General features: G+C 44.0%; 1 protein-coding gene across 6 annotated transcripts in view; it reads right to left on the bottom strand.

The window, feature by feature from the left end:
• Window positions 1-21,437, bottom strand: part of NR3C2 (nuclear receptor subfamily 3 group C member 2) — a 222,717-nt gene that overhangs the window by 8,557 nt on the left and 192,723 nt on the right. For all 6 annotated transcript variants that reach the window (XM_054824700.1, XM_054824696.1, XM_054824697.1 and 3 more), the window contains 2 exons: window positions 12,838-12,968; window positions 8,438-8,595 (listed from right to left, as the gene is read on the bottom strand). In XM_054824700.1, coding sequence (XP_054680675.1) covers window positions 8,438-8,595; window positions 12,838-12,968 — 289 coding nt within the window. The remainder of the gene's footprint in view (window positions 1-8,437; window positions 8,596-12,837; window positions 12,969-21,437) is intronic.

Here is a 21,437-nt window from a genome sequence, read left to right as displayed (position 1 = left end):
GTTGCTGTGATCTAAATAAATCTCCTAAAGCCTTACATGTTGGACCCCTTGTGATCTTTCCTTTAAGACAAACACAAGTCTTCTGAGGCACCCGTGAATGAAGCGTGTCAGGTTTCAGTTACTGCATTATTTTCCACTGCAGTTCACCAAATTCCTGCGTTCCTGCAACTGAAGAAAAACTACAGCCTCTGCTGTTTAAAAATTCAAAAATTAGGCACAGCTTCATCTTGGTGCCTTATGTCCTTGCAAAGGACTGACTTAAACCCTTTTTGCTTGTTTAGTTTACCAAATACAAGTTTGTTGTTACAGTTCTTTAGAGTTGCACTCTGCAGTAAAGCCCCTGTTGAAGAGTGAATAAAAGTACACTTCTGCAAGGTGGAAAAGGAAATTAAAAAAAAGAATACAGGCGCCAACAGACTAGCATACTGTAACACTGTACCTTATTACTTATTTTCAGGACTTTCACAGCTGTTCTTGCAAACATGTAAGCAATTTATGAACAACACAGAGAAGTGCTGAGATCACTCGAACACATGACTTTCTGCTGTTGAGCACTACATGAGCCTGTCTGCTGTTGCTTAGTTCATTTCTGATGATCTGGCATGTCATGAGGCAATGCTAATTAATTAAACAGATGCATACTAAATAAGTAGCATAGATATAATTTGGTTTTCAAGGGAAAAATGCTGACATTCAAAGGTTTACTTTACCCATTAGGAGGAGGTTGTTTCTGCATATACTGTGTGCCAAAAATATTCCAAACATAACCCAAACAAAGCGAAGGAAACTGTCTCTTGGTATAATCACCACTACCCTCCTGCCTTCCTGTGTCATCAAATACCAGCAACACAATTGTGATGATGACTTGATGAACGTACGGCTTTTCTTAAACTTGAACACAAGTAGTTTCGTATCACTGGGGTGGGGGGGGGGGGTGGGGTCATCTCTGTCACCCTGCCACCCATGCTGGTGGCTCACCTCCTGAGCAATTCAAGCTAATTCCTGCCTCAGCACACTTGTGCGAAGTCTCTGAATGCAGCACATTGGTGTCACAGAAAAGCCTATGTGGAAACTTAATTCTGCCTGCTCAGCCAGCTTTCAGTAGCATCATGTACACATGTATGGCTGGTGAGTATGTGGCCAAAAGGGGAAATGAAAAATAACATCCGTGAAGACAGCATACACTGTACAATAAATGAGCTAGCAGTCCAGCGGGGGAAGACCAGGATGTGAACATAGAGCCTACCATAACATAGCATGTTATGAATTTCACCACAGAGGAGAAAGGTTAAGTTTACACAGCAATTTCAAAGAAAATACCTAGAACCCCTTATCATGTAATACTTGCGTTTGGAACTTTAATAGATTATATACCTAGTTAGTCTGCTAAAACTTTTGTTCCTATCAAAGTTATCAACTTTAACATAGTTGACACCAATCAACCACTTTAAGAAAATGGGAGTATTAAGAAGCACGCTGCATGTGTCACAAAGAACACAGGACTACGGTCAGGATCTGTTTAACTGCAACTTTAAAAGCTGCGTGGCTTTGGGGGCCAGGGAGGTATTTCTAGCACTAATTTAAAAATGGCATGCATGTGGGGGACTCGAAGGCCAACTCAGCGGTACTAAAATATAAATGATGTGATAAGGTCACCTAGAGAAGGCTGCAAGATGGAGAACTAAGCCACAAAGCATATTCTTTTCTGCAGTTCTCATACATTTTCAGAGGTACCATTTCCCCCCAGCAGCCTTGGCATGAAGCTGCACTGAAGGGATGAAAAATTCAGGTTCCACAGGCAATGTTAATTTTGAAATTTGCATACCTGCCTCTGCATCCTAAGCAGCATTCATCTGATATGAATTTGATTTATAACAGGTAAATAATTTAGCTAGTCTTCTGCTTTAAAAGACAAGTTCCCTCTTCAGTGAGGAAATGAAAAAGTTTGCTTTCTTCTGTAACACACAAGCTCTGTCACTGCAGTGACAGTGACTGATACACCAAAGGTTACAAGCGGTCTCTAAATTAGTGAGGTAACACAATCTATCCAGCACCTCTAAATTTGGCTTACGCATTTTCTAGATCAAATATGCTTCTGATTGTTCTTCAAAGCCTTGTAAAACCCCTGTGCTTGAAGAATTCCTGACTACATTCTACCTGATCGCTTTTACCCTCTACTGCTGGTAGTTCATATTGGAAATGCTGACACCTCCTCCAGTACAGCAGCATGAAAGGCAACTCTAATTAAGCAGTGTGAATGAAAGCACCACTGTTTTCACAAGCAATGTAACAGTGACTAGAAACGTGTTTACTTTTACAATCTCCAATTATTTCAGCCACCGCAGCACTTTCTGAAGAGTTACAGCTTAGCGGACAGTGCAGTTAAGGCCACAACTAAAATAATTCCATTTCCTCAGGATGCAACCAGGACATCGTTCTTTCCACTTTAGCAGGGAGTTGTTCAACTCTCTTTGGAGCTGACGCTAAAACACGGCTCGGTACCTTTGTCTGCATCGCAAGCCTCCCTCTGCACGCTGGGGAATCGGGCTGCAGCCAGGGCTGGGAGCTCCCAGCAGGCAGTGCCGGGCTTGGCCCGGCCGGGTCCTGGGTATCTCCCAGGATGGAGACGGCAGCCTCCAAATAAATTAATATGAACTGGGTTGCGGGGATGGAGACACACAGGTCAGAAATACCACATCTGTGTCACCCAGACTGCTGTAAGACATGACAGCTCTTCTGCCAGAAAGTGGATCAGCTGTTAGCTATAACCCTTCACCACTTCAGTCATTAATTATGAAGCTTTCTCTCATCACTATCCTACAGAGAGTGTGCTGTGTTTAAGTATTTTCAAGGCTACAGCAGTCTTAGTAATTCTGAGATTTTTACTTAATCAATCTTTGCATTTGTATGCTGTATTAAGCACCTCTGAGAAATAGGAGTATTAATCAAACATCGTTTTCTGTTATTAGGGTGGGGTTTCCATAAAATGGACTTTTTCACCCATACTGTTCTTCATAATTAAAAAAAATGAATCATTTAATGAAGTCCCTGAAGTTAATACAGTCACAGTGACCTTCGAGCACTTGCAGAATTTTTACAGCAAAAAGAATTTATTTTAGTTTGGCAATTTCACCATGCCCTGTTATTTCCAGAAACGGTAAGAACAGTCTGATTTGCAAGGGTGCAGATTTCTGTGCTCTGGTAGTTTTCTGACTTCAAAATCTCTCACAACCTCTGAGTGCAGTGTGAAAGCCCACAGTCACTTCTCTACCTGGAGCATCTTTGCAATTAAGCCTACTGATACAGCAATTAAGACAGCAGTAGGGTAACAACACAATGCTGAGTAATTTCTTCCCATTATTAGCTACAGCTACTAGTGTCAAAAACCTCGGTGCTCTCATGTAAAAATGACATTCCAAAAATTTTCTCTGTCCCTTTCAGGAATGGGTCTCTGCCCATTTCCTACAGAGCATGGCGCAGGTGTGTGTTGGGAGGAGACAACCTTGCAGCTCTATACGATGCAACTGCGCAGCCTTGGTGACTACCTGCACCCTGAAAGGACAAGCTGCTGCCCATCAGCTGAGCAGCAGTGTCTTTGCCTCTTGTTTTGGTGCTGCACTGGCTAATTCCTACCTGCTTGTGAAATCTTCAACTCTAACCCAAAGAGTAAAACCTCCCACAAACATGGGGAAAACGAGGTAAGACCAAGGGATGAAGCCTCTGATTACACCTATGCAGTGTATTTACCTCGCGCTAGCAAGGAGTAAAAGGTGGATAAAATGGATACGGATTAGGCACCAACAGTATCTGACCAGAGCAAATGTGGAACTGCCTGGACAGGTGCATGTATCTGATTTAGGAACTGCGCTCATTTCTTTGGGTTTTCTTCATAAACATGCACACTAAAACCACAGCACTTGACACCTGGACATGACATGGAGGAACCTGAGTTGAACTCATTTTGTATGCTTGGAGGATGCACGCAAACCCACAGTATCACACACCAATGAAGCATCCTCAGCCTCTGGCCAGCGTAAATTTTGAGCCAAGTCTCCCTTGCTCTTCTGTCGGCAGTAGTGGGGGGTTCTGCCCTCCTCCAACAAACACCTATTAACGTGACGGAGAAGAGATCCAACCATCACAAACTGAGCAAGACGACCCTCAGAGTAGCCCCTGTCTACATTAGAGAGCTGGGAATCAGTTTCTCACATGACAGATACATATTAGCTGCTGCAACACACACCCATGCACGCTCTTACATCACTGCTGCTTTTGCAGGGGCCGCACGGGGAGTAGGGACTGGATCTAGCCTCTGAGTAAACAGAGAAAATGCCTACTCTGAGAATTCAGGCAGTGGGACTAAAGCAAGGCTCTGAATAGCTCATCAGCTGTGGGACACAACTTTGGCAGATCAGTAGCAGGACTAAGTGCACCCAAAGGTGCTGGCAACAGCTGAGGGGCTCATCTGTGGCTTCGTGTTTGTGGGATTAAGCACCTGCAGAGGCACATTTGCATCCACCGCAGCGTGCCTTGCAAACTTGCCCCTCGAGGATCCATGCCCTTCTTCCCACTGTCAGCTTCTTCAGCGAGCATAATCCTGGCGCTCTCAGCCTATGGAAAGATCCACCTCAGCTATAAAGTATTCCCTTCAGAAACCATAAAAAATTAATTATTCAGCAGCATGAGCCTTAAAGAATTTATTTTTGTTTGGCAGAAAATATCAACAAGCAAATGACAGTGCTCTGCCTTGCCAAGACAAGGGGAAGGTTCACATTAGGGTTTAATGTCATGGCATCGAAACAAAAGCCCTCTTAACTCAAAGTCTGTTTAGTATCAGCCAGATTGAAACCAAATTCAGCTTTTGTTCTGCAAACCGCCTAACCATACACTACGCTCTCTATATGAAATGAGGCTTGCCATGCAAGATACAACCCTTCCTGCCAAAGCCAACAGGAGATGTTGAAGAGGATCCAAATGAAGTTTTTGATACCATGTGTAGTACATCTGTTTCTAATGTTCCTGCATGCCGTTTGTCTGATCACATAACGCAGTTCACCTACATCCAAGTGCTGCGTACGCATCTCTCCCTGAAATGCCCATGGCCATTCATGGGCACAAGACCAAAACCTTTATGTCCTGGGTAGAGAGGTCGGCTGTCCTTGCTATGCTATGGTTCTCAACACAAAACGCTGCTTCGTGAAATGATGCATGCAGGTCAGCCCCAGCAGTAGAAATACAATCCCTACAAGAAGGAAATACCTTGATTACGTCGCTGCCCTCAACGCTCCCAGAAGGTACCCACGCTGGGGTCCATCCACCCAAGCAAGGCTGAGCCACAGCACAATAGCAAGTAAACGACAACAACCTACTCGTCCTTGTCGTCTCGTGCCGAGGGAGAGGAAGGGCGCGCTGTGTGGCCAGACTAATGCTGCCAGCAGTGCCTGCTGTATCAGCAGCCACTGCTTCCACACAGCATCATGCAAATAAAGAGCGTTTTGGTGCACGGCAGCAGTGACGCAAGCGGCACGGCAGGCTGCAGGCACGCTCCTAAGGGCAAGTGCAGGTGTGCGCACGCACGTGCACGGAACTGTGTTTATCTTGTCTGCTCCGGATGGGTTTTGATCTCTTATTTTTCAGTTGTGTTTTTGGTGCTTTAAGGCTTTACAGATCATTAAATAAAGTTGCTGATTTTTTCAAATACTTAAATGCCTACCTGGCCTTCTTGAAAATTTCTCTTTTCCTCACCTCGGCACTTTTCTACCTGCACATATGTTCACTGTGTGGATGAACGATTTAGTATACTGAGCAATGTAAAACCATCTTGTTGGGTGTTTTCTTCCTTCCTCATATTATATAAGCCAAGCAGACTGTAATTTGATATTCCCATGCGCATTATTTCACATAGTCCTCAGAAAGACTACTTAAAAATGAGGTCGATGAAAGCAAGTGTGAAGGTGCAAAGGAGCACTATTTTTTTTATTTGTTTATGGATACACTCAGGTAAAGCGAACTCCACGAATGACAAGATGCTGCTTTGCTCTGATGGAAAAGCTGGAGGCAGCAGGAGGGCTGAATAAGCATGAATTCTGCACCAGTCCCTTCAGGCTTGTGCTGCAAGTGCCAACACCATGGCTATAGCAGCAGGTAAACGTGGGGCCTCAGCTCCAGTTAGACCGCTCAGCACCAAATATATTCTGATCCTCTAAAATGTTAATGGAGTATGTTAAAAATACATAGGTGAGAGCTGAAAAAGTGTTCCTCCTATACTAAAGGAATCTAGCAGAAAATTTGCATTTACATGGATAGAACGGAGAAATTCTGCACTAACACAGGCAGTGGGGGGAGAAGACTAATTCTCACGTCTTATTAATATTATCACCACTCTAAATTTATTCTGACGGATTTCAAAAACCAAAAAGAAAAAATCAGTTTTAAAGAGAAAAAAAATAAACGAGTGCCTTTGTCGAACAAGTCTCCAGTATCGTCTCTGAAAGGAAGCACTGTTGTGCAGACAACCAGCCTTTAACTGAGAATGCTGACAATGGGACTTTCTTTAAAAAGTCCTTTGTAAGAAAGTGCTCTATTAAAACAAAAGTATTGTAAAAATAGCTTAATTAAAAATTAAATAAAATGCTAGAGCAGCCTGCTTCCTCTGGTTAGTTCAGCTCCCAATGGTTAATGCTGTGTTTTGGAAAATGTCTGTAGGACACGGTAGCATTCTCAATAAGCGCGAGTCTGTCATCCAGTCACCTTAACCACACAAACACATCCATTTAAATAACAAATCGTAGACACTGCCTATTCTGAAGAGGATTAGGAAACTCCATAAACGCAGGGGTTTGTTATGCTGCCCTGAGGTTCAGATGTGAATATCTTGCAAATGATTTTATCACCCATCCCCTTTCTTTCCACTAAAACACTACAACTTCCTTTGCTGGCACGGAGCAAGTGAAACCCGATCTCTGAAGAATAAGCTATTACTGCAGTACTAATAATACTCTCCCTGCCTCCCACTAAGATTTGCAATGTTTTAATGAACAACAGAACAGTATTTGAAAAATAATTCCATATGTACATTCTGTAAACAGACCTCAGGCTCTTATACAGATTTGACCTCAAGTGCACTGTACTGTACCGTCTCTACAAAATGAAATTTAAGTTGAGTACAAAGAAGTACATTTATATGCAGGCTCTGAAAGCAAGTGCTGTAGGTTCTTCACGCTGCAAAGTTACTTCCCTGCCCACCCAGGATGGAGTAGGACAGTTTTCTCCTTTGCTGCAGTTTACCGGTTTTTATCGGCGCGTGCTGCTGGGCTTCAGCCTCTGCTCATGGGACCCCTCTCTTGTACCCAAACACGACTAAAGGTCGCTCTCACTGGCCCCATGAGCCTCCCAGCACTTGCTGCACCGCGGCACAGCTTCAGAGAGGGCAAAGGGATGGTGCCCAGGGCACTCTTGGGGGCGCTGGGGAAAACCCCTCAACTTGAGGACACCGCTACAGCTGGGTCACTGGCTTCCTCTGCAGGGACTCCAGGCGCCGTTACAGAGAGCATGGAGATACAATCCCACTGCTGCTCTAAGCATCCGGAGAGGTAAGTCTCTGCACTTACTGTTTTACTGGCTAGAACTGGGTTCTCCCAACTCAACAGCTCAATGTTATGGACACCCCTTCTGAAATCGCAAGCTGGTCCCGTGCACTAGGCACCTGCCACAACCCTTCAGAGTCACTCTGGGCTGAGGTACCAACAGCCTGGGTGTTGTGGGACTAAATTTTTAGTTTCCCATGTCATTCATCACATCTCACACCTGACACATGTAAAACAAACACCTCGCACTGGAATGAGACAGGGTGATAGAAGTAACCTAACAATACAGCGAATCTTATACTTGAAAAGCTCAAATAAAGCTTCAAATACCTGAGATGGCTCTAAGGTCTTAATACATCTTTTAATGTCATCATTATTAGAGTCCCAGCTGTAAAAGATCACCAAATTAATTCAACATTTATTAGCACATCAGGCACATTAGATGTGTGACACGCTAATCCAGCACCTTTCATTGAGAAGCGGCTCAGGGGATGCTCTGCGTGGCGCACTCGCGCTGTGTCTAACTTAGGGTCACAGCTGACACCGCCTCTGCTGAAGAGCCTCTGACCCCACTAATGGCTCTGCTGACCTTAAGTGAATCATTGGAGGAACACACTACCATTTAACACAGGAGAAGGCAGCAGGACCCAGCCCTTAATGACTTCTATTTTCTTATTTTACTTGGCACTTGTCCTTAAATTCATCTGCTAACAACTTCTCTCAGATGTTCCTTTAAAAAAGAATTTAATTTTTTTTCTCCTTGTTAGTTAGCACAATTAAAGACTAATGGTTTACCTTAATGGAGAGATTTTTGCTTAACTTGTCTGCACTCCCTGAGGAGTTATACTTACATCATGCATGGAGTCAAGAAGTTTAGTCAGTTGGTAGAATCTCTGCCAGCTTTGCCCAGAGTTACTTGGACATTTAGTTACCATCTTCTTTAGTTCTTTAATGTAATTTGCCCTCATTTCTTCAAATGCAGCTTGGCTTTTGAGACCATCCTTGGGAACTGTCATTGAAAAGACAGTCTTATATTAATATTAACCGTATTGCTTATTCTTTTGATGTGCATACTTAAAACGTTACACTATCTAATGGATGAAAGAATTAAACTTTTAAGCAAAGTCCATAATTTTAAAGACATTGGTAAAGAATCAACAACATCATACAGATTTTCAAGTGATTCGAGCATCCTCTCCAGATCTGCGATTGCAGAAGCTGTGACAGAAGACAAGATAACATCTCAGAAGTACAACACATGCTATCCTCATGCTGAAACTGTTTTTAATACAACCCAACCACAAAAAACAAAACAAAAAAAGGCAGATGGATCAAGGATATTTTTTTAGAAGGTGAAGACGTGATTTATCATTCTTGAACGATTCCCCACACTCGGCAGAGGAGGGGAAGGTACAGAATTACAGCTGTTACGTGCAGAAATGCTAGAACAAGTGACACGTTTTTATGCCATCAAGTAACATCTAAAATTTCTTTGAATGTTAGTAAGCATCTACGTAACACCTAAAACAAAGAGAGCCATTATTCTGCATGAAACAGAAGACTGTTTTGCAAACAGGCATCCCGACCCAGTGTTTGACCATGAGGTACAGTTGCAAGCATTTCTAGTGTCCTACCAAAGTTCCCATTGGCCAGAGAGATCATTTCACAAATGGGCTAAATGTAGAGATTTTTGATACTTTTTACTGTGACTGCTTTCTGCAAGGCTAATTACGAAAGCAAATACACTGTTTCTTTACAGACTGCAAATACCCTTGCACTCCAGCAGGTTCTGCCCCAAACAAGAACAGCTTATAGGATCAGATCTCTAGGAAAACCCCAAAGAGGTTATTAACAACATTACACAAAATGTTCTGATGTTTTAATACCTGGGCTGGTTGAATACCACTTAACCATCAAATATTTTTCCGCTCTACATCTCTTAATGCTAGTCCACAGAAGGAAAATAAAATACTACACTGTACAGGAGTTAAAGTTTATTTTCTAAGCAAGCCAGAAAGCTGTGTCAGAGTAAGCTAAATAGGAAGTTATTTTTATTAAAAGAGGAAAGAAAAAAAAAAAAAGGTGATTTTCCAATTTAGCTTACCCTGACTTAATATTTTGAGAGATATTGTCTCGTTCATCCGTTCCCTTCTCTTTGAAATCCTGTGAACTGTCTTGTATCCCACTGCAATCACATCGTAAGCACATAACGATCGCCTAAATGGCTCCAGAGTAGAAGCTTTAAGAAAAAGCACCAGTATCTTCTATTGCCAGTATCTACCAGAGCAATTTAGTAATGGAAATCAAGGAGGAGCTCTACCACCACATGAGCAGCAAGGACTTGTGACCATCAAGTGCTGAAGGGGGCACAAGGAGGAATCTTTAGGAAAAAAGCCTAGGAGGTCACGCACCAACCTGCCTACCACACATTAAATATTATATATTATATAAATATAATATTTAATTTTTAAATTCTAGATACCAAATCTCTCAGTCAGTCAGTTGACAGAAGAAACTGGGACACACAAATTTTCAGTTCAAGCTGAATGAATATAGAGGTACCAATCAAGACGAGTAAAGCCAGCAGGGCATACTGTGGCCCTTACACAAAATGCACGGGCTTTACAGTTCCTTTAATATTTACAGGCTTGTATTCCTACATGCTGCTTAAAGACTGTTAGAGCCACTCTTTGTCTACTACTATGTATTTTACTGTTCTGTCTGAAAATTATTAAACCATCACCCCAGCCAGATTATTAAGAAAGAAAGACCACAAATAAAGAGAACTCAAGCAAAACATGAAATTCTGGAGGTTTGCCCAGTGTTTCTGATTTTACTTATTAAATGCAGCAATGCTTTTGGCAAGCTCCCAAAATCCGTGGCCTGTGGAAAGCAAGAAAACAATTGAGTTGTAATATGTGGTTTCTTCCACATGTAAATGGAGTGAAACTTCCTTGATGTGGTCATCATGAAAGTTTCAGAATAACTTGTACTCTGCTCATCACACGATTCAATAAAAAAATTTTAAACGAAAACAAACCTGGTGTTTTCTGTCATAAGGTTGTATCAAGGTGCAAGCATTCAAAACTAGGTTTGCTGCCCTCACATGACACTTTTTGAGTTTTATCAGTGTCTTGGTTTCACTCTCCTCTCTCTCTCTAACATAAATATCCTGATTGTCCCAAAACAAACTAATTTTAGTAGGTTTTCTAGTGACTGTGGTGTGCGTTTCAAAGAGACCCAGCTAGCTGACGTTAAGTGGCCAGGCTGATGTCACCTAACAGATTCTCACAATAACTCAAGTTATTTGTTAACACTCTCAAGAGGGTAGAATAATAAATACCTAGCTTAAAGACGTTTTGCTATGTTTTTAGAATGCCTTTAGGCTCTTTTTCTAAAGATTCTCCCCCTTTAGGGCCGATCAAAAAGTAGCAGAGCCAGACCTCCAATCCAGACACACTCTCAAGAACTTTTTGGGAGCTAGACACCCCTGAGTACATCCACGTTAAGCACTGCTAGGTGCTTCTTGGAAAGACCGTAAGTAACAACCTTCAAAAAAGCCCATTTACCCCCCCCACAAGAGCTACCCTGGAGCACATCAGATCCCCACAGTCCCAGTTTCACCAGCATACCATCTGCTTGAACCCTCGGTGGAGCGGGACCTGAGGGTCAGACCCCGTGGGCTGGGACACCAAGTGCTCCCCAACCACCCCTCCCCGTCCCGGGAGGGAGAGAGGGAGACAGCCGAGCGCAAAAAACTCACAGCCCCAGAAGGTTTCTGTTAGCAGAGCTAAATCCCCTCCAGCCAGGACAGGAACTGCAGCTTCACGTCCTCCTTCAAAAGCAAGGACTTTAACCACAGAGCTACAGACTGTGTGGGACGGGTGAAGTCTGGACGAAAGACACCGCAGACAGGGAGAAAGCGCCCATCCCACCACCTCACCTGGAGGGACTGCCACTCGACCCTGCTGGATGCTGCAAACCCCTTTGTAGGCACCTAACTCTGCCTGCAGCCAACGTGCCCACGCCAGGCTGGGGGCTTGGGAGGCTCCCGGGTGTCTGAATCTGCCGCTGCCTCAGCCCGCTCGGGCATCCTTCAGTGGTTCGGCGCTGCACAACTAACGCCTGTCGCTTGCCTTTTGCTTCTCCTCTCAGCTTGCTGGGGCAGAAGACGGGGTGATGGGAGAAGACAGCAAGATCTCAATGGGCACACTGGGCTCAGCTCACCACTGAATGGGGAGACGCTCTGTGTGGCAGGAGCATGGGCGGCCCCCAGCCCCGGCAGCCTTGGGTGCGCGTCCTGCTGCTGACAGCTTGCAAGTGAAAGCCAGAATAAGCGCAGCGGCCCCTTTGATCTCCCGCTCCTCCTCTCCCTGTGCAATGCCCCCATATCCAGTCTCCTTCTGCCAGGGGAATTCTTGCCCAGTGAGTTCACTGAAGTGGCGTCATGACCACCCACTAATTGAGCTGATGTGTCATCTCATTGTGATGTCACTGAGTGGCTCCCACAAAAAGAGCATGATTATACAGAAGAAAGCTTGTTTACAGGTAATTGGCTTTTTCATAAAGACTGATGGAAAAGTAACGCACAAACTGCCCATGTATTTATACAATTGTACTGGGACAGGAGTTTTTCAATATTTTCAGTAAGATAAGATCGAAGAGATCTGCTAATTACTACACAGTGCTGTAACAAACACCAAGATGTAATTTTGTATCTTAAGAAAACTCAAAGCACGACACTTGAGAGAAAAATAAAGCGTGCACTGTCATTTATTAAACTTTCAGAGCCCTGTAGAAGGGCTTACCATTCTCGATTCACTTGGCATTGGAAAATTACCCATTTTGTAGTACTGGCAATGTACATCTTTTGATCTTGAAGGTGACATTAAGTCACCCAAATCGGTGGCTTTGAGCGTTGGGTGGGGATTTCTCCCTAATCCCCACAGCTGTTGCACTTTCTTGGCATGCCTGGCCGACTCAAGTGGTTCCTGTACAGAGCGGGGGGCCAAAGTCCCTTGCCCAGCCACTCCTGTCCTTCCAATGTACACGACACATTCAAACTGCGAAGACACTTCCCATGCTAATGCAGAGTGAGATCTGCAGATAAACCCTAAGACATAAAACCAGGCTTATTCCTGCAGCCCTGCTGGAAACACTTTGGCTCTTTTGTCACACTAGTTCAAATCACTGCACTTCTGTGAACTGGAATATTTTCAAGTATTCCCACGTAACCATGAATCTAACTTACCTGTGCTTAACAGCAGCAAAACTTTCATTATAGTGTACTCCTCAAAGCTAAGCTGCAAGCGAACAAACTGCAGACTGATCTGGTGCATCCCCTGGCACAGTTCAAACATAGCAGACTGGCGCATCCGTTCCCTGCAAAGAGAAACAAAATCCAAAGGATAAATACAAGAGGGTGCAACGTGCACAGGGCAGCCCACGCGTGAAGAAAGTGAGGCGCCATCTGAAAACCAAGCACTGATTGCAGAGGTCAGTAAGACACACCGCAGTTGCAAAGCTGAGGTTAGGTAAGGGAGCTGGGGACTATGGAGACAAACTTGAGCCCTGCCAGCCCCGGAGGGCTGCCTGGTCCCTGTGTTCCTGGGCTGGCAGAAAAACCCACTGCCTGTGAGCTTTGGTGGACCCGGGCATCGCCTTGCTCAACTCCTACACCATCCGCAACTGATGGCTGAGTTCGCTTTGCTACCTGGCAGACCATAGGCAGCATTAACATCCACCCCCCTAAAAGGAACAGAAACAAATGTGATTTGAGTTTTACACACTGATGATGATAATGAACTGGCAAAAATGTTTTAAAACGTCTCTGAAGTGTCAGCATTTGTACAGTTCTGCCCTGCTGATGGGAATGAGCCTGCTGAAGGGGTCAGAACTGGTGCAACAGGGGAACCTACACCCACTGCATGCACGTTTTAAACAATACATCCCCCATCAGCTGACGTACAGGTGGAAAAGGGTTTCAGAAGTGTCTGGTGCAGAGATGAGCAGGGGGAAAGGATGGCCAAGGAGGACTGACAGCCTGCATCACGCAGGGCGGTCAGCCCTGGCCCCAGCCCAGCAGCCTCCAAGGCTGCCTGCAGCCACAGGCAACAGGAAAGCCCATGGCAAAGAGCTCCGCTGCCCACCGTGCACGGTCAGGTTCACAAGCCAGCAGCGCACTGGGATCAGGGATGTCCACCGTGCCAGCAGACATCTTGACTCTTCTCATCCTGAATAACACAGTCCCGTAAAAATACGGCTGGCAGGTCTGGGAAATGGGGCAGTGCTTTAACAAAAATAAAATAAAATGCATGACTTTGTTTTACTGCCTTTATGTCTACTGAGGAGTCTGAAGTTAAATGATTGGGATGACCATTGCCTCAGCCAGCAGCACTTATGCATCCTTCCCAGGTAACCTCCATTTCAAAATATCTGATTACTCCTGAAAACGCAACAGGTCTAGCTCCAAGGACGAAAGCGCAGGAACAACAAGGAGAAATGATTTCCCACTGAAGTCACAGAAGTTCTTGTTAATACATTACGCTGGACCTCCTACGGGTAATTCTTAGTCAAATTGTTGCAACGGTCTCTTATTCAAACACTGAAATATTCAAAAATTCTGTAAGTTTTTTCCCAAAATAATAATCTAAGATAGTCTGGAATAAAGGAGTATATAAGATGATGATTTCGTTCATTAATACATATTTTGCCTGTTAAATCATAAAATAATGATACATGACTGATATCCACTTTACTCTTCTTTTTCTTTACATATACTTTGATACATTTAGCTTCAGACCCTATCTCTCTTCTCTGAGGCAATCCCATGCCAACCTACCTGCACAAGTTTCAGGCAGAATTAGTCAGGATTTTGCTATACTTGTAAAGCCGCTATCCCAAACCACAACAGCTACAAGAAAGAGTCACTGAAAATCGCCTGTCTCATTTTGAAACTATGATATATATGCAGGTATTTAGACAAAGTGCTGTAATCGTTCAGTGACCACTATTTTTTTTTTTTAATTGCTCAACAACAATTGTCTATATTTCTTCAAACATTTTTTCACATAATTGGGGAATTGGATGAAGTTCAGCTAATTATTTTAACCAAGCAACTGTCTTTTCAAATATACAAATTGGCTGGTGAAAGAGAAGAATCATACTGTGTGCAAACAACGACTGACGTAATCTTCCTGGTGTTTTATTTCACTACTGCCAGAGCAGATTTTATTTTCCTCCTTAATACTAATAAAGTGGACTCCCTATTGTTATATGGGCTCTGCACTTTTCCCCCGCTCCACCCTCTTCTTGAGACTAAGAACATCCAGCTTCTTTTTATTTTTTTTAAATAGTAGTAGTAACGCCATGTTTGTTTATTTTTATTATGCATCACGGACTGCAGGGAAGAAAACAAACAGAAGAAAATAGTCTTTGAACGTTTTGGACGGTGACTGAAATACCACTTGACCCTCTGTTTGAGAAGAGCAGCCTCCGGCGCTGGATGCACACAGGCACAGGCATATGAGCTGCAGAGACGCCGCTTGCGCACTCAATGCCAGTCGTGTGCTATAATGCACACAGAGTGACCCTGAGTAACTGGCATTGGGTGAAATGGAAAAGGATTTGCAGAATTAAAAGATGTCAGATGCACATAAACGGGCATTTCTGAAGCTGCTGTGCCTCGGGTCCTGCTCCAGCCTGAGGCTGGTGGCCACCGTCCAAGGCTTGTGGCCAGCCCAACACAGAAGCACCAGGATCCCTCATGGTGTTTGGACATGCCCTTAGCATGGATGACCGAGTGTGCCAGGGATGGGGGCTCCTTCACATTTGGCCACTGCATGACTCAGCCCACCCCCCTTCGGGGACATCACCCTAAACCAGCCGAGGTCCTCCTGCCCAACAGGTTGTTATTGCCCAGAGACCAAATGGCTGCTGCACCTCTGAGCTGACCTGGAGACAGCAGGGGAAAAAGACCCTGAAAGACTGCAGAAAGTGATCTCCCTCCTGCTGCTCCTGCTCCCCTCCCTCTTCCCAAAATTACCAAAGCCAGGTCTAGGACACAGATAACGGTGGCTACTAACTGACCTCTCCCAGGAGGCTCAGAAGGATATGTACTGAAGTTGAAAGGCAAATGATTAATAAGGGACATTTGTGTTTTAAAAAAAATACATTTTAAGGTCTGTCTTAGACTGCTAAAGACTAGCAGGATTCAAAAGAACAAGAACAGGCTATTACATCCACTATTACTTTTGCAGGACACCAAAGTTAGTTTCTCCAGCCCCAGAACATAAAGCAGCTGCCACCCCCCCGCCTGTGTTTGACCTCCACAGACACCAGAAGCGCCAGAACTTTCATCACATACCACAAGCCACACAGCAAATAAAAAGAAACATCTTGGGGTTTTGTCTCCGGTTTCTCATGCTTTCACTAACAGCGTGGCAAAACACTCTCTGTGACAGCTAACCTAAAAGTATCCTGACTCAAAACCTTTTTTTTTTTTTTTTTTTTTTACATTGCATTGCACTTTTTGTGACATTTTACTTTTTCTCTCATGTTTTTCTTGTTTTGCTTTTATATCATTGCCTAAATAGAAAAATTTTGTAAATGTCAGGGGTGTTTTGGTTGGGTTTTTTACGTGTGTCTGTCTCATAAATATTTAAATATTTAGTCTTTTATCTACTTACAAATATTGATCTTTAGTTTACCCTCAAGGAAAACCTGATGGCATTGTTTGTAGTGAGATAAAATTATGCACAGAACTAGTTACTAAGTAGTTTATTTAATGTACAGCAAAACTGTAATTTCAAACCAGTTTTCCTCCAGAAAAATCAATTCATTTGATTTATTACTTATTTACAAATTATTACTAACTACAAATTATGTTAATTCATGACTGTTTAATGTAAGATAAGCATTTTGTGGGAGTTTACAGTATTCGACTTTGCATTTGATTTTTAACCCACACAGTATAAAATAAGAGGGTACAGAACTTTCAGAAAATTCAGATGCTGACATCGCAGATATCCCAATACCAGGAGAATAACAACAAAATAAAGCAATAGAAAAGGCTCATATATTAAAAGAGATGGGGCACACAGAAATTAGAGCACATCAACATTACATGAACAAAGTTATTTCTTCCTTACCAAATGCCTCATCTAAGAATATATACCATCAAGTCATCACAAATGCCGTTACCACCATGGGGAAAAATTAAAACAAACTTCTATGTTGCCTTCCCTTCCACTTTATTTTTTTTTTTTTAAGGGAAAAACACCAAAAACCAACCACCCAAAACCAGTTCTACCTCTGACACAGCATATAAACTCCTCAACGTGGAAAACGGAGTATGTGAAGATCCGGAATATAAGGGCATGTATTTGTATGGGGACATGTAAGAATGTAAGTATGTTTAAGTAATAAAAGGCGTGGAGCCAAAGCTCTGAATCTGCCATGTAGATAAGCATTCAAAAGTGGTGTCATTAGCTCAGTTTAGCTTAATCCTCCTTCCTAACAACACGCTTTAAACTTTACACCTTAAGTTAAATCCATCTTAAGTTTCCCGAGTGTCTCCTTACAGGCTTAATTTAATGCCCAGCTCACATTCTGCCTGACCTTTCCCGCAGCCACGGCACTGCGGGCAGGCAGAGCGGCCACAACCAGCCCGCTCCCCCCAGCTACTGCTCTGCCCAACTTCTACCTGCTCCTGCAGAGCCCCTTTGGCCACGGGTACCTTGGGTTAACTGGTCACCGAGTTGCTCACCACGTCCCCACTGGAACTGAACTGCGGCTGCTTTTCCCTCCTTTCCCCCAGGAGGAAGACGAGGTGGGCACCTCCGCTGGCAAAGCCTTCCAAGGCACCTCAACTGCCTGGGTGGGAAAGAGCAGTTTTGTTCCTCTGCTGGGTTTCTCTCAATGAACCGCAGCAAGCACGTTCCTAGTTGAGAGACTCCCTGGTATTTTCCCTGAGTTCGTCTTCTCTTTCTCCCCACTTGATCTGGGATCTCCCCCAAACCCCATGCGATCCCTATGTCCTCTCCTCTCTCATCTCTGCCACCGTTATTCCCAAGTTGACTCCAGATCTCCTATCTTCCTTCCACGGGCAGGCTGCATGGAGACCAGCTCTGTGGTACGAGCCCAACACCTCAGCCTGTTTCACCCTCAACATCTACCCGTGGAGAGCCAAATACGCGGATGAGAAAGTGGCAAACCAATGCAGCTCCTCCTGTTCCCCCGCTCCATGGAAGCGGCCATCCTTTTACCCAGGGGCAAGTGACGAGGCAAATGGCTTGAGCACCCCACCAAAATGGGAGCGATGCCCCGAATCAACAAGGGATGAGCCACCCAACTACAACAGAGATGTAGGATTTGAGCAGTCCCACTGGGGAAGGAGGGATGGTTTAAGGAAAAATGTTTAAGACAAGGTATCCTAAATACCAAACCAGTCCTGTATCTCATTAATACCCTTATGTGACCTCCACAGAAACCAAACAGCCACATCAAAAATTGTGAAACTAGAGGCATGCTGTACAGAAAGAACTTGTTATGAATAAGTAACTTATAATTTATGAAGTCATCATAAAGTCTAGTATCATAAATCTCCTTGTTGAGGATGGAAACTGCAACTCAACTGACCGTAACCGAAGAGGAACCCACGCATCAAGGAATGTTCACTCACAGGTGAAACTCATCCCCAAACCAAACCTGATACCATGCTTTATTTACTTTCTCATGGATACTATTCAAAGCCACAGCGCAAGGCATCTTCCTAAATTAGGCACGGAAGCGAGGAAAGGGAAAGATGTGGTGGGTGTTTTGAAGTTTCGTCAGTACTCAAGTGGCTTGCTCATAATCACAAGAAAAACTCGGCAAAGGCATCCCCTTTCACAGCACCTCAGAGGAACAAACATGCAGCTGATGTAGTCCCTTGGCCTCTGCAGCTCAGAAAAGACTTAGGAAAAACCAAAAGTCTGATGTCAAAGATATTCTTTGTGTTTCCAGATTTTACTTTTTTTTTTTCTCCTATAAAAGCTTTCCAATTCTATAATCAAGAACCTTGCCTTTGCTAGACTAAAACCTGTATCCATCTGAAGCCTGTCTATCATTTAAAACAATTTCAGTGAAATTCAGAAAGCGGATTACACTGTAACAAAACCAAAACAAATAAACAAACAAACACAACCCAACAGGAAAACCTGTCAAAGGCCTGAAGGTCAAAACCAGTTTGGAAACCTCAGAAAGCAAGGTATGCTTTCCACCATGCCAGAAGGGGTCAGTTTGAACTTGGCAGACAGAGGAGTGAAACATCACCAGACACCTTTAGGGCAAGGCAGGCAAGCTGTGGATAAAGGGGAAAAAAGACAGGGACATGGGATCAGAGCCCCTTGTTCAGCTGCTCAAACCATCTAATCAGAAAAGCCCTTGGCCTGAATTATCTTACCTGCCTGAGGAGGGGTTCACTTGTCTGGAAAAAGTTTTGAGGTTCTTGGCGAAAGGAAAAAATAAACATATTATTGTAACAACAATTGACTCTTTGTTGAGGGAGTATTCTACTTCAACAGCTCCATCATGAAGGACGGCGGCAACAGAACACCACTACCTAGCAGAAAACTGAACCTAGTCTTCTGTGCAAAGGGGCAATCACTGCACTGCTTTGTGTGCGGCAGCATTGGGAAACACTGCACATCATTCTGCTCAATGGACTGTACCCAGACACCTGTTTCCCATCTTGAAGTCATTATAAACACAACCAAAGTCAGCAGTACTGGAGCAGCATCATTAAGTTATTGCACTGATCAAAACCCAAGCCAAAATACATGCGGAATTCAGGCAAAATTCAATCATGACTTTTCATTCAGCGCTTATTTTTTATTCAGCACTTTCTAATCTCTGCTCACTCTGCAAGCCACAGCAGAAAGAGACAAAAACATACTCCCTCCAACACACTGCCTTCAACTCTTAAAGCTTTAGAGCCATCTCCTTCCAGGAAGGAAAAAAATACCTGTTACCTTGTATCAATGGCAAATGCAGGCACTCAGCCCTGTTGAAATTAATGGCAATTTTGTCATCAGTTTCTACTGGAGAGAAATTTGGGTCACGCTCATTTTTCCTTTAACTTGTCAGTAAGCCAGTAGAAATAAATACCCCATCTTCAGCACCACCAGTGACCTCCTCCTCCAACTGATAAGGCAGCAGATGCTCTCCCTAAGCAGTAAGGGATAGAGAATTCAACTAGTACCCGGCAGTTGGTTACCTTGCAGGTGGATAAACATAGGCTGGGGATTCAGTGGTTCATCCAGGAAAGTGTTAGCCTATAGGCAGCATAAACGTGACAGCCTCAAACGACCACCCTGCTGCCTACACAAGCGATGGTGGATCACTGCCGGGTTACAACATCACAGCCCCTGCCTACTGTGCTGCTGAAACACACTGTCCTCATACCAGGCCCATGGGAAAAAAAACAAATCAGACCAAACCCAAAGTGCCATGGCCTCAGCCCCCAGTGACAGCCTGGGTTTTCAGCATACTCCTGCATTCCCAGGCTGTTTTGGCTGATACTGCTGAACTGCCTGATGCAGCTACTGCCCATGTACACACTCCTTCATACAGAGGCAGGCAGGTGCCAGCAGTCATGTGTTAAAGCTAAGCCACAAAACCTGCTGCCAAATGTCACCTCGGCTCCTCCTGCTGCCCCCAAATCCCCCTGTCCTACCTGACTTCTGCCACTACTGACAGTCAGCATTTCTTCTCTCGACCTAGAAGGTGGGGAGAAAAAAAAAACCCCTGTGCTCTATTAATCTGACACAGCAGCAAGGCCCTGGCGCTACCTTCTACTTTGATCATTAGGAGGTTTTACGGCGAGATCCTCCTGCAGCAGCTAGAAATTGGCTTGAGGGTCCTGGAGGTGCCTCCTGCTGCTGTGTTCCTGTAGGAATCTGACATGCAACAGGAGAAAGCTGTTCCCTGCAAGGAAGCACAGTATGCAAAAAAAAGAGATTTCCTGCTCTAGAAGTTGCTGAAAGAGAAGTACTTCAGTAATGATCTCCCCCCAACAACCCTGCCACAAGAATTTGTAAACCCACCCTTACCAAAGAAAAACTTTCAACCCCACAAGACTCTCTCTAGGCGACTGGGATGCTGTGAACTGAGGGGTGCGTAGTTGGGAGCACTGGCACTACAGCAACGACCTTGGGCAGAAGCAGCTGCCGAAACCATGCCAAAACAGGGATTAGAGTGAGGACCACCAATGCCAAACACTGATAATCAGACAACGAAGGTCATTTTGCATTAAAACAGATCTACAGGCATGGCTGGTGTTTTGTGGGCTTTAGCCACCCAGGCATACAAACTTGGCAATTTTTACACTGTACTTAGAGGAGTCAATTCTGAAAATTAGTTTTCTCCCAAGAAAAAGTCCTCCTTGTGATCCTAGAGAATACAATCCCAGGGGACTGATACTAGGAAATTTAGGGCTGCTGTAAAGTTTCAGCTAAGTGTCCTCCTGTTATATGCCTATCAACAAAGGAACTGGCAGCAGCTTGTGGATAATGATTGCCAAAGGAGAGTTTCAGCTCCCAATCAGTAACAAAGAACTTGTGCTAAAATCCAACTTAATAATCACCCAGTTATGTAACCCTAAAATCCCGATCACATCAATAGCAAAAACCCCCAAGTATCTGCTGGAATGAACAGTTAATTATGCAGTTAGCAAAATGCTGATACCAAATACTCTCCTTTGGTTTGCATTTGCATTCCAAAAGAGACAAATCACGGTTTAAATGAGAAAATACATAATTACGCCTTTACCAAAATGCTTTTTCAATACCACATTCAATAATAAGTGATGAT

Source organism: Grus americana, chromosome 4 (genome assembly GCF_028858705.1).
Source record: "Grus americana isolate bGruAme1 chromosome 4, bGruAme1.mat, whole genome shotgun sequence".
NCBI classification, from domain to species: domain Eukaryota; kingdom Metazoa; phylum Chordata; class Aves; order Gruiformes; family Gruidae; genus Grus; species Grus americana.
Note: the sequence above shows the minus strand (reverse complement) of the source record. Positions and strands in the feature narration are given on the sequence as shown.